The 15,490-nt window shown below is 40.2% G+C and overlaps 1 protein-coding gene across 1 annotated transcript in view; it reads left to right on the forward strand.

Moving 5' to 3' along the window:
• Positions 1 to 15,490, forward strand: part of PRKAR1B (protein kinase, cAMP-dependent, regulatory, type I, beta) — a 97,477-nt gene that overhangs the window by 48,312 nt on the left and 33,675 nt on the right. Inside the window, exons 4-5 of the mRNA XM_010296275.1 lie at positions 7,983 to 8,044; positions 8,799 to 8,845. Of these exons, the coding sequence (XP_010294577.1) occupies positions 7,983 to 8,044; positions 8,799 to 8,845 (109 nt within the window). The remainder of the gene's footprint in view (positions 1 to 7,982; positions 8,045 to 8,798; positions 8,846 to 15,490) is intronic.

Genomic DNA, 15,490 nt, shown 5'->3' on the forward strand with positions numbered 1-15,490 from the left:
ATGGGAAACTATATCAGCCATTTTCCATGGGATTATTCAGTTTCAGCAAACTGTGTGTTTCCACAAAGAAACGTGGTACTTAATTTCTAATGAAGGCCTCCTGATATGCACAGACTTTGTTGATGAGCAGTGGTATTAGGGGTATGAAGTCAGGATACAGTCTCATTGCAATTATTCATGCAGAAGCGTGCAGATATTCCTCCATCAGTACACAGAGAGCATATTTTCCATGCATTATGCATGGGATTTCCTCCAGCTGGCCTCCTGACTCATGCTCCCCCGCCTCCCTGGTGTCTGCGGCTGAGCTCAGGACCACCTCATCTCTCCCACTGGGAGAAGCTCAGTGCCAAACCCTGGGATCCCGGCGGGTGGAAGGGGCTTCCAGACATCCCTGCTCTGACCTCCTGCTCAACGCAGGTCTGGTCAGAGTTGGCTGTTCTAACCAAGAGCCTTGCCCAGTTGAGTTTTGAAAAAACACCCCTTCCCTGGGCCCCTCTTCCAGTGTTTGACCACCCTCATAGTGAAATTTTTTCCTTTAGATCAGGTGGGAATTTCCTCTGTTCCCATTTGTGCCTGTTGGTTTGACATCCTTCTGCTGTGCAGCTCTAGAAGAGTCTGGCTCTGTCTTCTCTACACCCTCCTGTTAAGCACTTGTAGACAGCAGTAAGATCTCCCCGATCTTCTTCTCGTAGAAGAATAAACACAGTTCTCCCACCCTCTCTCCACCTGCAGTATGCTCCAGGCCTTGCACAATTTTGGTGGCCACTTGGACTGGGTCCAGTTTGTCAATGTCTTTCTGGTATGCGGGAGCCCAAAACTGGCCATGGTACCCCAGGCTGTTGTACAAGGGAGAGAGAGAGAGACAACAGAGGGAGAGCTGCCTTGTGTTCATCTGCTAGAAAAGGTGCAGTGTGCCTGCAGTTGGGTGTTAGACACAGCGTGATACATGGCTTAGCATGAACATTGTGTAATGTCCTCCTCTACCTCCCAGCATCCATTGCGTGCCTTGCCAGAGGGCTGCTTGTGCAAACAGGCTGATGGGTCTGGAACTGGGAAGCATAGGTCTTCCCTCAACCTTGTGAAAGGTTAGCTAGAGGTGATAGTAAGAGATGGGCCTGTTACATTTCCACCAAGCCCTGCCTCTTGGACAGGCGTGGTACAACCAAGGCCGTGGCAGCATGACTTGAATGAAATGATGCTTCTGAGGGGTGGACAGGAAGAAAAGAGGCCAAGGTGAAAGTTTTGGGGTAGAGTGTGGGATTGGACCTTGTCACTCTTGAGCCATAAGGCTTGGCCCCTTTCTAGAGGGTCACCACATCTTGCAGTTGGCCGTGGCAGATGGTTTTCCAGATTAAGGTCTCTGCACATACTCTTTCTCTTTGAAAGCTATTGTTAACATGTTGAAGATGATGTGAATCATTGACACGTAGATGTATAGAGTCTGTAAAATGAATCGAGGCTCTGCTCATAAAGTTTCATTCGGTTCATTCGGTATAATAAGTAATGGACCTGTTAAAGCACTTCATAAAACAGTAAAAATGGAAATACTTCACAGAAATAGAAGATGATAATCTTTTATTTCTTTCTCTTTCACATGCCTCAGTTATGTAGACTTGTGACTTAATAAATGTTACAGAGTTAGACATGGACTTTAATTTTAACCTGCCATCCAGAATGTCTTCTCATGTCTGATTTCAAAGACTTACATGGTCATTATAGTAAAATTAATGCATTTTAATTTAATACATTACATCTTAATTGTAATAATAACTAAACATTGGCCATTATAATGAAGTAATTAAATATTCACAATTGTTAATAGCTTTGTATGCTGCTATAATTAATTTGTTGCTGTCCTAACAGGAAAAGAAGTGAACAGAAGTAGACGGATAATGTTTTTATTAAGGCTTCAGTACTGACTCTCCCTCTTAGGTACATGCTTGTGACACCATATATTTGATTATAGCAATTGTAAACTCCAGGCTCTTAGGTTTAAATAGCTCTAAAAAAGAATCTTTTATTTTACCTGTGGGTGTTGCTTTTATTCTCAATAGTCAGTAAATAAGAATAATTGTTTCTGGGTGGTTTCAGTATTGTACATCAGCAATGACATGCAGTGTTCCTAGGAGCAAGCAGTATGGATCGAAGCCTTATCCGTACACATAGCATAGACACTTGCATTTTATTCAGTGGTAAAGTACTGCATTTATTCCTTCACTACATAGATGTTAATTGAAGCCAGTTGTCTGGTTTAAATCTGTGCTATTCATCCTTACAAAGCAGGAAAAGCGGTTGTTAGAACAGTTGCTAGAAAGCTGTTATCTTTTCAGGAAAGAATCGTAAGAAAATATTAGACATACATGAGAAGAGCCACCACCCCCACCCCCAAACTTCAGAAGTCTTAAAGTATCACCCAGGTATAAGAGCTACAGCTAAAGAAATGCAGAGTTACTATCAACTAAGTCTACTAAATTTTAAAGGTCTGTTAAGTAGGAAAGTTTAAAACACTGGAATCCTCCTGCTAGGGCAGCTTCACTCCGAGAAAATGTTGCATGTCATTTGTTGAATTATGCCAGAGCAGCTACATATCTTTTAAAGCTATGCTCAACAATACAGGGCTTGCTTTGTTTTGCTAGAGAGATTGCAAAAGAAGAAAAAACTCTGTATAGTGCACATATTGAAGGCTTTCTGCGTCTGCCTGCACAATAAAATTGTTCTGGTTGAACTGCCACAAATTATAACCTGCAGGTACAATGAGGATTTTCCATTTTTGCCTAACACGTATGCATTTTGTCTCTTCCATTTTTCCTTTCCTGCCATGCATTCAGCACAGCAAGGGCTGGAAAGAAACCTGATTGTGAAACTGATAAATTGTCTTACATAGTTTCCCTATTTTGGCCATTGCCATGGTCTAGTTCTGGAAGTGCTTGGAATCCTCCTTCTCTTGCTTTGTTTTAACAAGCTTCTTCTCGGTTGCCCATTGCCAGTGCTGTTACCTACAGTGCACATTATTTATTTTGTCTCGCTCATATTCTACGCCGACTCCAAGCAGCCTCGGTGTAAAAGCAGATGAGATGTTTTATTTTTATCACTCACTTTTTCTCGTGAGAAAGAGAACCCCTTGGCCCTGCCCTCTCTACTGGCTTCTTCCTAGCACAGTCATTTGCATCTTGGCAAATGGGGTTTATAAAATGCTACTGAATTAAATCAGCAAAGTGTTTCATCATATTTATTTTGCAATCACTGTGATAGACTCTTTGCTGGTCTAAATAGCTGCAGTTTCATTGATTCCAGTAGAGTTTTCCTTCTTTGCTTGAAAAGGGAACTGGCTCAACCCAGACAGGTGGCCAGAAGTCATTAGAGATGACAGACAGCAGAGGATCAGCCCCGGCGATTTCAGGTCTGATCGCAGTTGTTTGCAATTCTCCTGTGCACACATAGAAGACACTTCATGTGTTAAAACTTGCTGCAAGCCTTTGATATCTTTGACCTTTTTAAAAAAGTCTTTTAAATTTTGATATTCCCTCAGAAGACAGATGGTATTTTTTGATTGAATAGATAGAGATTTCATGTCTAAACACATATCTTGGTTTCACTTTGTTGGACTTGTTAACTGCTCTCTGTATGTTCTATGCTGCTCACAATCTTTTCTTGTAATGTTTTTGAATAATACTGTCAAAAAAAGTTACAAAGAATTAAATGTGTAATTTGTGCAGAAATGCCCCTGAAAAACATTAGTGATGTTCTGCTAGTGTCTCCCTTTGGATGCAAATGTGGCTATTCAGGTACATACAGTCCCACCTGCAAAAAAACTTCCAAGCCAAAAATTGCCCTTGATACCTTCTGATTGGAACAGATGTTTGACTCCAGGTGCCACGAGTAACCAGATACAGATCCTCTGGAAGTAGGTAGGGAAGCTGTGAAAAAATCGCAAAGCCTAGCAAAAGGTTTGGCTCTGGAGAGGGTGAGAAAGAGCCCTCCCAGTACTGACGCTGAGCCCCGGATGCGCTGGGTGCAGTCATCTCTCTTGGTTGCAGTCTCACGAAACAACAGCTGAAATACCAGAACTGGTGCCCTATTTTCTTCTTCCATCACCTGAGTCATCTGAATACAGGGAAAGTGATACATTTTCAACAAAATAAGGAAATCCCTCTGAGCAGTTCTCATTTACAGCACAATCATAAAAATCCTGGCAGAAAATCAAACTGTTTCCATATCAGTTGAGCACACAGCATTGCTGGAACAGTCGGTGTCAACAGTTAAATAGCTGGTGCAGGGGCAGAAGACAGAGGCTGCTGTGTTCTTGGTGCTGCAGCTCAGACAGAAGATGAAATCATGGTGGTTTAACACTTGATGAAGACTTAACTACTGATTTTCCGGCTTTCTGTTTATGCTGGAATAAAACCTGCTTGTGCTTGAGTTTTGGTTGTTAGGAATGTGTATGTGTGTGTTTGGCTCTAATTATTTAACAAAATCTTCAAACCCAAGAAATACAACTACCTACTTTTGCAGAGCTGTAGCAGAACATAGCTACAGTCTTTGCTTGGTGGCGAGATGGTTGCAGCGCTGTATTTGTAAGGACTTTTTTTTGCTATAATGGTCAGCGAGTGATTTTGAATGTCTTATAAACAAGTGCGTGGTACAGGAAAAAAACAACAGGCCATATTTTTGGCCTTGGCCATATTGTTTATGCCTTTAGCAAGTGCCACTTCTTAACTTATTCAGTATTTAAAGCATGTTTTCCCTGCATAGTACAGACGCAGGACATGTGGCTGAAACTGAATATAGAGCATCAGATGTTTATTGGGGAGGTGGAAAATAAGTCTGCTTATTGTAGTTTCAGATTTTGGCTTGGGTCAGGAAAATTTTTTTCAAATTTTCAAAGCATTTTGGTATATTGATCTTTGTGACATTTTTGTGTTTATTTCAGATGCTGAGGATAAAGGCAATAAGAAAAATTTCCAAACAGATTCTACACTTAGTCTGAATTAAATCAAAAGCCAGATTTCATGCAGGGACCTTAAGCATTTGGTACTTTAGGAGACAACAATTTCCAGAAGGGTGGTTTTCTTTGGTGGTATTCTGAATGTCCCAGTTCTTGGCTGCCAGACTTGTAGGTTGAGAAACTTTGAGGCTGCCTGCTGATCCGTATCATCTGAGATCTGAGTCTGCTTAATTAATCTCAAATTGAGCATCCAAAAGCAAAAACACTCCGACTCATTAATCGCTGTGAGAAATCTTGGCCTAACCATATCAGTTAAGAACAATAGTTCCCTAGCAGAAAAGAAATATGACGTTGTATTTCCAGTGACAGTCATGATATCATTGGTCACTTACATTTGTTTATCAAAGATATGCCCTTTTTTCACTCTGAAGATGCAAATCAACATCACTATGACTCTGGGTACCTCGTGTGTCTGGTGTTCCTATGTATTTTAGACTAATGTTTGATGACATGTCCTTCAAAGGTCTCTCTAAAAATCCAAGTCTTGGTCTAATAAGATTAAGACTTTGCTGAAATACATTGTATATGGGGTGCTAGAATATTTACACTAATACTCTGCTACACTGCTACACAGCAGAATATTAGTGTAAAACTGCTATTGCTGCTAATAGACTTCGGGTTCATTATGCCATCAGCTGAAAGTTTTAGTCTGTGACTTTTAGAGAGGGGTTTTTTGATAAAACTAAAAGGTGTTGCAGAAATAAAATGTGGAACATTTTGGAGAAAAGTGCAGTGCTATACAAAATCTATTGGGCACTGTTTGTACAGTCAATTGTTAAGTTATAAATAGAATACAGCCTTAAAACAAAGACGAAGGCGTAAAACTGTGGGTAGTTATTTCCTCTATATTTCTATTTAAAAAAAAGGTTTCCAAGTTTGTTCCAACAGTCACATTTTGGATTGGTTATTGATATTCAGAGTGTTGTGCCTATTTTTGAATGTATCCTTTGAAGACTCTCTCCTCTGCCACACAGAGTGCCATTTCCTCCAGTAAATTTTCTGCAGGCTGCAGGACTGTTCTTAAAGCTCGGTGAGGTGCCCAGGCACAGCCAAGGGAAAACCACAGGGAGGCAAATTGAGCCTCTGTCATACTGAATTTCCAGGTCCCAGAGCTCCTGAAGAACAGCCTGAGTTGCCTCATCGACATAAGGTCCCTCAGTGGCTGTTCCAGTTTGGCACCTACCGTCGTGGTAGTTTCCCCCATCCCAACTGAACCTCAGCTCCCATTTCTTTTAGGTGGAGGGCACCGAGGTTTGGCACAGGGACCAGCTCCACAGCCTGCACCAGATGGATGCAGAGACAGAGAGGTCCCTTGAACTGGGGAAATGCTGAGCCCATGTAAGATCATTAAAAAAGTTCAGTGGATTTAAGAATACAATCCATATACTCTTCAGAATAATTTCTTATAGGTCTTTGCATTGGTGCTCAGAATGAGGTGAGAAAGAGGTTTCTCCTTAGAGCCTCTGAGCAGGCTTTTTATCCATGGTGGAGGTATTTCCTGAACGTGAGTAGGAATGGCACAGGGTGGGCCTGATGAAGCAACAGGGGTAAAATATATAATTTCATTATAGGTCATGGGCTAAGCATCCCTTGCAGGTACTGCAGAGTGCCTGGTTTGAAATCTCCCAGTTCTCCTACAAGCGGAGCTGACGCAGAGCTGTGATACTGAGCAAAAACATTCTGGCTGCTGAAGAGGAAAGACATGACCAGTTTGAACTTAGAAGTGAAACATTTCCTAGAACTGAGTCTGAATAAATTCTGGAACAGTTGAACAGGAAATAAGCTAGTAATGGGATTTTACAATATGCATTTCCCATATAAGGCATTGAAATGTAGCATGGGTTTGTTTGCTGATCTTCTGGCTATTTTGATGAAAATTTTAGGTTTCTTCACTGTTCACGCTCCATTATGATTGTGAGGACTTCGCTCCGTTCCAGGCAGAAGCATTTCATCTCGGCACTGTCATCGGTGGTCTCTGGATGGACCATTCCTAGACCAGACCAGGGAAGAGACTAGTTAACAATTCCTCCTTGCTGTCTTTTGTTTGTGTCGGGGAGCTATTTCCTTTAGCCCTTGAGACTGATGCATAGGAAGGGGAAGAGAGGTGGGGAGCGCCCGTCTTGGTGCGGTTCATGCTTCTGAAAATAAGTTCCCCAAAATCTGATGTGGGGAAAGGAAACTCTGGCTCCAGGGAGCCTGCTGTCTCCCTCAATAAACAAAGGACTGGATTTGGGCAAGTTGCCCGAAGTGTTGGTGCAGGGTGCATTCCCGTCCTTACTGCTCTGCCTGGCCTTTTAAGGATATGTGACAGTATGCTGGAGACCACAGTAAGGTGTGTAATTCAGCGGTGATTAATGAGCACAAGGCTCTTCTGCAGCTTCGGTGTTCCTGTAGCATTGGTCAAATTCCCTTCTCACGAGTAACTCACTAAGATTTTCAGAGTTTGGCCTCTCTGCACTGTGAGTGCAATCTCTTGCCAGGTCTTATGCTACATTAATTTAGAGCCATCTACCTTTCCAAATCTGCTCTGTTTTGTGGAACAGGTTTTGCTTGTAAAGGTGAGGCCAGATGTTCAGAAGAGGAGAGCTCCCGTTTAGGCATCTACCAATTACTGCTGTGACACATACCGATCGCAGCTGAAAATCTGAAATCTGTCTGCTTAGACAATAAAATACTCAGGCTGGCTAGTTTGTGCAGTGCCGTAAGAAGTGGCCTATATGCATATAATTCAGGAGTTCTTTCAAAATAGCATGCACTGAATCACGGTCTCACTTAGTTTTAAACCACAGCTTGTGCCTAACTACGTATTTTGATTTCTTGCCAAGCAGGGGCTCATTTCCCAATTACAACTAATATTTTCCTTTTCTTTTTCTGCAAAATCTGTTAATGAAGGCTAAATGAAACAGTGAAGGTAGGTCTACTGGCTAGATAAGAAATAGGTCTGATTCATTAATAAACATTTCTTTTTTTTCCCCAGTGACATATTCGACGCCATGTTCCCCGTCACACACATCGCAGGAGAAACAGTCATACAACAGGGTAATTCTTCCTCTCATTTTTTCCCTTCTATGTTTTCTAAGATCATACGATTCACATCTCTCCATTTGAGATCTCACCCTCTTTGCTTAACGGGAAGAATAACCGTATTCCAAAAGCTTTTAAGTGTGCAGCTGTATCATAAGTTCATGGATGCAGGTCTTTTGCTACATGTGCAAGAGGACTCCTACAAAGCCACACTGGTAGATCCTCCAGGGTTTCAAAGTGTTACAGTTAAATGTAGATAAATAGCATGTCAAATGAAAACGTTCATTCCTTAACAGAAGATAGTCAGGAAGTAAACCACAGTTGAGAATGCATAAGGGTGGCACAGGCTAGCTGGGAGTAATTAGAGATGGAAAATATTTTTATGGTTGTTGGGAATATTCAACACCTCATTGTGCTGTATCGTAGTTATCGCATTTGGCAACTTACCTGCATGCCTGCAGCATGTTGTGGAGGACTTCATTACCCTCAGGCTATATTAAAGCCTCTTGTGTGTTTACACTGAATGAAGTGTTGAACCCATCAAAAGAGATAAATTAATGCAGTTGAAAGTTATTAATAGGAAGAAATCATAGTGATATTTTGATTTACAAAGGCAAATAGGCAAGGATGTTTCAGAAAATGAATCTCTCTAAGTAATCTGGTGTACAAACCTGTGCAAATATGTGCAGGATTAAATATGGAGACAGGAAATTATTGAATAGCTTAGCAGACCTTCAGGAAACAATCACCTTTTGTATTTTCTTTCCAGGTGATGAAGGAGACAACTTCTATGTGATTGACCAAGGCGAGGTAGACGTAAGTACACTCTTACAGTACAGTATTTATTTGGAAGCTACGTAATAAAATTGTGTGCTGTGGCACACAGCTTGATCCAGCCATTTGCTGTGGTTCTGTCGCCTTTCTTCTTGAAATAGATTTCACAGGATTGGTCTCATTGCTTTGCTTTTGTTGTGTTAAGTCATTTGCGTGTAATTTTATAATTGGCTTGTTTTACATCCTAGCTTATTTGTCCATTCCAAGCCGGAAAGCTTGGTATCAAAACCAAGCAAATGACATTATCTTCAGAACCCTAACCACACCTGGAGGTGTGCAGTCTTTGGCAGAGCAGGCCACCGTGCTGGAATGCACCCGAGGGTTCAGATCAACCATAAGGAAAATATTTTCTTTAATCAGTTAGCTTAGCTCATGTGTTGTGTTTTTTTTTTTTCATCAAATTGAGATGCAGCCTGAGGCAGCGAGTTTCATCTTAGAAACCTTAATTTGCTTTTAAAATTAGGTCCAAATACACGAACAATGCAGCATATTAATAAAGCAAGGATTATTATAAGTGTAAAGTGATCTGTTAGACCACAAAATGTTTACGGGAGTATGCAGTGGTTTAATCAGCAAGTCTTCGAAAAGAAGCTTCTTTCTGAACCTGCCTTCCAAATCATAATCTATTCAGCTCATCATTTTTATCCCATATGAAACTCACTCTTTTGCAGTTTTGCTACAAGTTCCTCATTTGACTGAATTTTCTACACACACCTTACATATCCACAGCTGTTGGATAGGACAGGCTTGCTCATTAGCAATGTTGCTCTTTGGATGCCCAGATGAGTTTTGTTTGGCATATTTAAAGAAGAAAGTGATTTATTTTAAATCCGGGCAGGACACATACAGTTATTTTAGTGAAAGTTATTTTTTTTAGCAGTCTGTTTGTGTCAGAAGACCATCTAATTGGTATTGTTGGGAATTGAGAAACCTCACATGCTGCCTCTGCCTCTGGAAGTTGCTTCTCAGGAAATCCGTCTGACTCACTGTTCCTATCAGGCATACCTCCCAATAGCAAGTGTTGCCACATCCACAGGGCCAGAAAATAAAAGAGCAGTATTTATAGAACAGTGCTAAAATTTAGTTTTAAAATAATTGGTTAGGGGCCGATACTGAGCTTAATGAGTTCACTGGCTTTGAATCAGACCCACAAACATACGCAAATGCACTCATTGAAGTTATAGATTAATCCTCTTCAAAAATAATTTGTCCTCCCTCAAAATCTTTGGGAAAGTTTTCTTCAGCATCTGACTGAGGGATAGAGGGGGACCAATAGACATCAGAAAAGAGTCAGCAAAACCCTTGCAATTAATTGCAAAACAGATACTCTTCCATATGCACATATCACTCTTACAAAGCAGTGACAAAACGGGGAAAATAAATGTCCTGCTTGTAAAACCATTGCACAAGGTGGTTTGTGGGTTTTCTGTAACTGGTGGTTGCCACTAATGGCCAAGGTGGCCGTGGGTCTGCAAACATTGGACTTGTTTAGAGCACTGGTTGCTGTATTCTCTGTCAGGTAAGACAGCATCTTAGTTTGCTTACCAGGTATATCCTGACATCTACTGAGAAACACCTTTACTGCATCATACTACTTGTGTATCAGAGATTCTCCTTGTTTTTATGGCAAGTTGAAATTCATAAATAATCTTGGCCACAAATGGCCCAAGAAGAGATAATGTGTCCAGATAATTTTTCATTGATTGTTTTTTGAGTTCATTAAAGTCTTTTGCAGAATAATCTTGTTTTTCCCAGAACAATTCAGGGACCTGTGAGACTTCTGAGGTAGGATTTGGGGTAAAATTTGGAAAACTACCATAGTGACTGAATGGCCTCAGTGCCACTGCAGTGCAATTACATATAAGCTCTTAAGCTGGATAGATGTGAAAATTTTATCCCAGACTCCTGATTTGACAAGCTAAGCACCAGTCCTCCTTTAAGCACCTGAGCAATTCTATTGACTTCAGTGGGACTTGCTGTTTTGCTAAATAAAGAGTGTAGTGCACAGCTTTATTTTACACTGTTAGAGTTGAAGGCAGAAGTTTTCTTTGCATTCTGAGTAGCATGCAGTCCTCCAGTCACTTAGGTATGGTATAGGATATTTTTCCTGCCTTGTCTATGAGACTTGCAACAGCAGATTTTCTAAGCAATGAATGAAGTAACTGGGTTTCTTTGAGTAGATCTCAACTTCACATTGACAAACATTCTCAATCTCTACTCCTCTAATTGCCAAAATCAGCCTATATCTGCTAGGACAGCTCAAAATGGACAGATCTGCAATAAGGTCATCTTGTTGACACTTCTGAGACACAAGTATGGACAATTTTCTGACATGAGCTGTGGGACAAATACATCCTAAAAAGTCTTAAGTGATGCCATTTGGACTGAGCTTATTTCAGGAGCAGCCAAAGCTCCTGACCCCTCTGAGTCCTGCAAAACTCTTCTGTGACCAACTCTCATGCTGTCCCCCTCCTACTCTCCCCATCTTTTCAGCTGGGTCCTCTCTCCTTCCTAAGCCTTTCCTATAACTACAGCCAAAACACGCACTGAATTCCTTTGCAAGATACCGTGGAAGGCGCAAGAAACATTCGCTCATCCAGGAGCAAGTTGCAACTACGCCCTGGTAGCTCCAGAAGTTACCAACTTAAACTGGCTTTGCTGGGAAGCTGCAGGAAGGCGACCCCATTCCCCCCCAGAGTAAAATCTGTACCAGGGCAGTTAGTGTGGAGTAACTTGCTGCTGTATAAGGCAGCAGCTAGCTCCCAGACCCCATGGGTGTGCACTATCACACCGTATATAGTGCTCCCCAGAAAAGAGTTTTTCCACTTTCTGGGCAGCAGTGCTAAAATCCTTATTGTCTGAAGAAAATCCAGACTGCTAGTAAGTGAGCTGCAGTTCATTTAAGCCTTGCCAGATACTTTTTTGGCATGGTTCCATCCTTCTCCAAGAAAAAAAGCGACTTGGAGAGTAGACAATTGACCCCGAGACTTAAAGCCTCAAGCCATTTTCTGCCTATTTTAGCTGGTGTTGGCATATGCATGGAGGCTTTTAACCCCTGGCCAGGCTATCTGCCTTCATCATTTCCCTCATCTCCACAGGAGTACCAGGTCTGGTGGGCTCAAGGAGCAATTTACTCTGAGAACATCATGACTGATACGCACGCAGGTTTTCTATACACATGCAAAGATACACGTAAAGGAAGTTGCAATTGCCATTGTCAAATTCCCATCCCCTGGAAGAAAATCATGGCAAAACTGGAAAAAAAAAAATCAACCAAGCAACCCAAACCAAACAGAAACCACCAACAAAGCCAGAATAATAAAATCAGTGTGTGGTATTTTGAGTTTAAAAAACTGCAACATTTAAAAGTAATTTACTGTTAGACTTTTGGCATAGACACCCCAAAAAGTATTCTAATATTAAAAAAGCATTCTAATATTTTCCCTCAAAAATAATCTGAGTCAAATTAGAAGTACAATAAAATATTTGAAAATATAATACCATCTTATCCTCAACTCTTACACTTTCTTAGGGTACAAACAAGCCTCATTAGCATAGAATAAAGTATCTGTACATTTCCTTCTTGGTATTACTATGGACAGCCAAAGAAGAGTCGGTACATTTTCGCTGGCAAGCACGCTCAACATAGACTGTGCGCCAAGGGAGAAGGCCATAAATTTTCATATGTAAAAGAAAAGGTTTTAGAAATCAGGAAGAGGTAGGTTTTGGAGAGCCTGGTGTTTTCCTCTCATCTACTGTATACGACAAACCAGGTATACTTTGACCAAAGCCGGCATTGGATGGGAAAGAACATGATAGCATCATCAGTCAGTGTCTTCCTCCTTAGCACTTCAGGGTTGAGAGTTGTTAACTCATGACCCAGCCCTGCAGATGGATAAAGTTTGTACTAGGTAGATGATGGCATGAGGTTTGAAGTCTTAGAGGTCAATTGTCTACCGGAAACTTTTCTGCTCACAAATGTGAACCTATGCCAAAAAGTAGCTGGCAGAGCTTAAATTATAGTTTCCAGTAAAGATTTTGAAAGTACCTGCTAAAGTATGCGTCTTGCAAAAATCTCTAATCCACATTTCTAAATATAAAAATGACTTCCTGTTTATTATTTTAATCTTATAACCTCACATTTTTTACTTTAAAAAGCACTGTCAACTACCCTTTTAAAACAGATGTATTTTTTTTAGACTCAACAACTTCCTATTCTATTTAATGTCACAGCAACTTTCTCTACAGTCATTCTCAGGTTTTCTTCTTGTAAAATAACAACAGCCAAACTATAGTATGGTGAAAATCAAAATGAAAACTTTTCAGTATTTTTTCTTAAATAGGTTCTGTATTTACTATATAAACCTGTATGTGGAGCTATACATTAATATTGGTGACAATAGATAAGATTATCTTTTGATTGTAGGTCAAATCTTCTTGAAGCCTTCATCGTATATACAAACTGTCTAAATTGTATATACAAAGACGAAAATTAGATGGTGGTTTGTGTGAGAATACTATTGGATTTTAAAACTAGTTATATTTTATGGTTAGATTCCATAGATTGCTTTTGGTTTGAATTCTTCCATCATTAATGATCTTTCTAATTTCAGAAGGATGCTTTTTGAAATTTGAAACAGAACACTTTGAAGTTTGGAGTTTTTCAGCTTGAATTTTTAAGGATTCTCAACGTAGTCTCCAAGTTTGTATATTTATATTTAAGAAAAGCAAATTCATACTACAAAAGCACTGGCTTTATTTGAGAAAACTACCCACATATAAATACCCTTCATGTCTAAGACTTGCTTATTTTTCCAAGAATAAATAAACCTCATCTTCATTTTTGGGTAACAAATATTAAGACTTGACAAGACACAAAGCACAATTTATTACAAACAGATCTGAGGGAGGGGATTTAAGATCTAAAAGTTGCAATGCCTGGAACAAATTAGATTGTCTGCAGAGATCACAAAGTGGCAGCAAAAAAAATGCTAAAAGTCAACTTGAAATCAGCAATACAAAATTAAAGTAATGGTAAATTCACTCCAATGAAGCTCAGAGATAGATGTTTAAATCCTGCCTTCAAAGTAAAATGACTATATTACTGCTCGTGGTAGGGTTATTTTCTGCTTCTCTAGACAACACGAAGATGAGTGAGGCCAAGATGCATTCCTATTGCATTGAACATTGTGTGACTCATTGCATTTTCTCTCGTAGTTAGTGCCTATGTATATCAGCCCATGAAGAAAGGAACTGTTGATGATCCTGGAGATTTTTCCCATTTGCCTCCTAAAAAAATAATGAAATGAACCAAGTTGTGATTTTCAAGCCCGCAAAAATTGCAGTGCTCATACTACATTATGGAAAACAATAGAAAACTATAGTACTTCTGATCTGTGGAAACTAGGTGGTCCTGATGGCTTGGTCTTATTTGGGCATCTTGCAGTTCTACATTCCTCTTCAGCTGCATGAAAGAAGAAGGTTCCAGCTATTACGGAGCTGTAATCGGCAGGTCAAGTAACAATTAGGAATAATTCACTTATGTACTCGCCGCTTTGGTAAGAGTTCACAAATGCCTAAAACTACCTGAGCCAAAACCTCAGCCTAGCATTTTTTAGGATAAAGAAGGAGATCATCTGAGCTGCTGCCATATAACATTGGCTTTCGTAAGCTGCTCTGAACCTAAAATAGCTTTACTTCCCACACCTTACAGAGCTACTTTCCTTTCTACTTTTTTAAAAAATCTATTTTAAAGGGATTCATAGTAGAGCTGAACTCTCTGTTAAAGGGCAGAATGGCTTTGTAATGTGCCATCAAGGCATTTTAACTTCCTCATGAAGACAAAAGTTGATTGTTGACTTAGGCCTTTGCAGATGAAGTGCAATGGTTTTCCTCCTAGAAAACAACAATTATTCTCAAGCCATTTTCTCTTTTGGAGATCAATATTGGAAATGGCATTTTTATTGGGGGAGTGAATGCTGGGCCTGAAGACTGTCAGATCAGGGATTTGATTTCACTTCAGAGTACTTTAAACTTGACACACTTAGGGTGGAGGAATTGCTATTTGCATAAACTGTTTACAGGCGAGATGTTTTGGGGAGTCTTGTCAAGTAAGACAACAAAATTAAAGAAGTCTTACAGCAGTTTAGTAGTAGTCTTTCTTTATAACAACCATGAAACAGCAGATGTCCATCCTTCACTTGCTCTACCTTGAGTTTTACCAGCGTAATTCCCCTCTCTGGGCTGCAGTCATATCATGCATACTGCTTTAACAAGAACTGTCATCATACTGCTTAAAAAAATATGTGTTGGAATGAGTTTATTTCCCACTTATAATTCAGACACTTCTGCTATAACAAAACCTGTGCTTTTCAACAAAAAAGCGTATAGAAACACATGTATTTTTGGTGTATTGAAAGAGAGTCAAGGGAGTGATGTCAGTTGACAGTCAGGATGCGGTCCAAAACTCACTGAAGTTACTAGATTTTGTCCGTCGTCCTTGAGACTTTACTGAGGACATGAATTACTTTATTGTAGCAAGCCCAGGGTCCAGGGTCCATCTGGTGAAATCCCCACAGAAAGGGGGTATCCCTACACTCAAATATGGATCTGGACAATTTTGCAATA

This window comes from Phaethon lepturus, unplaced genomic scaffold, assembly GCF_000687285.1.
Source record: "Phaethon lepturus isolate BGI_N335 unplaced genomic scaffold, ASM68728v1 scaffold13681, whole genome shotgun sequence".
NCBI classification, from domain to species: Eukaryota; Metazoa; Chordata; class Aves; order Phaethontiformes; family Phaethontidae; genus Phaethon; species Phaethon lepturus.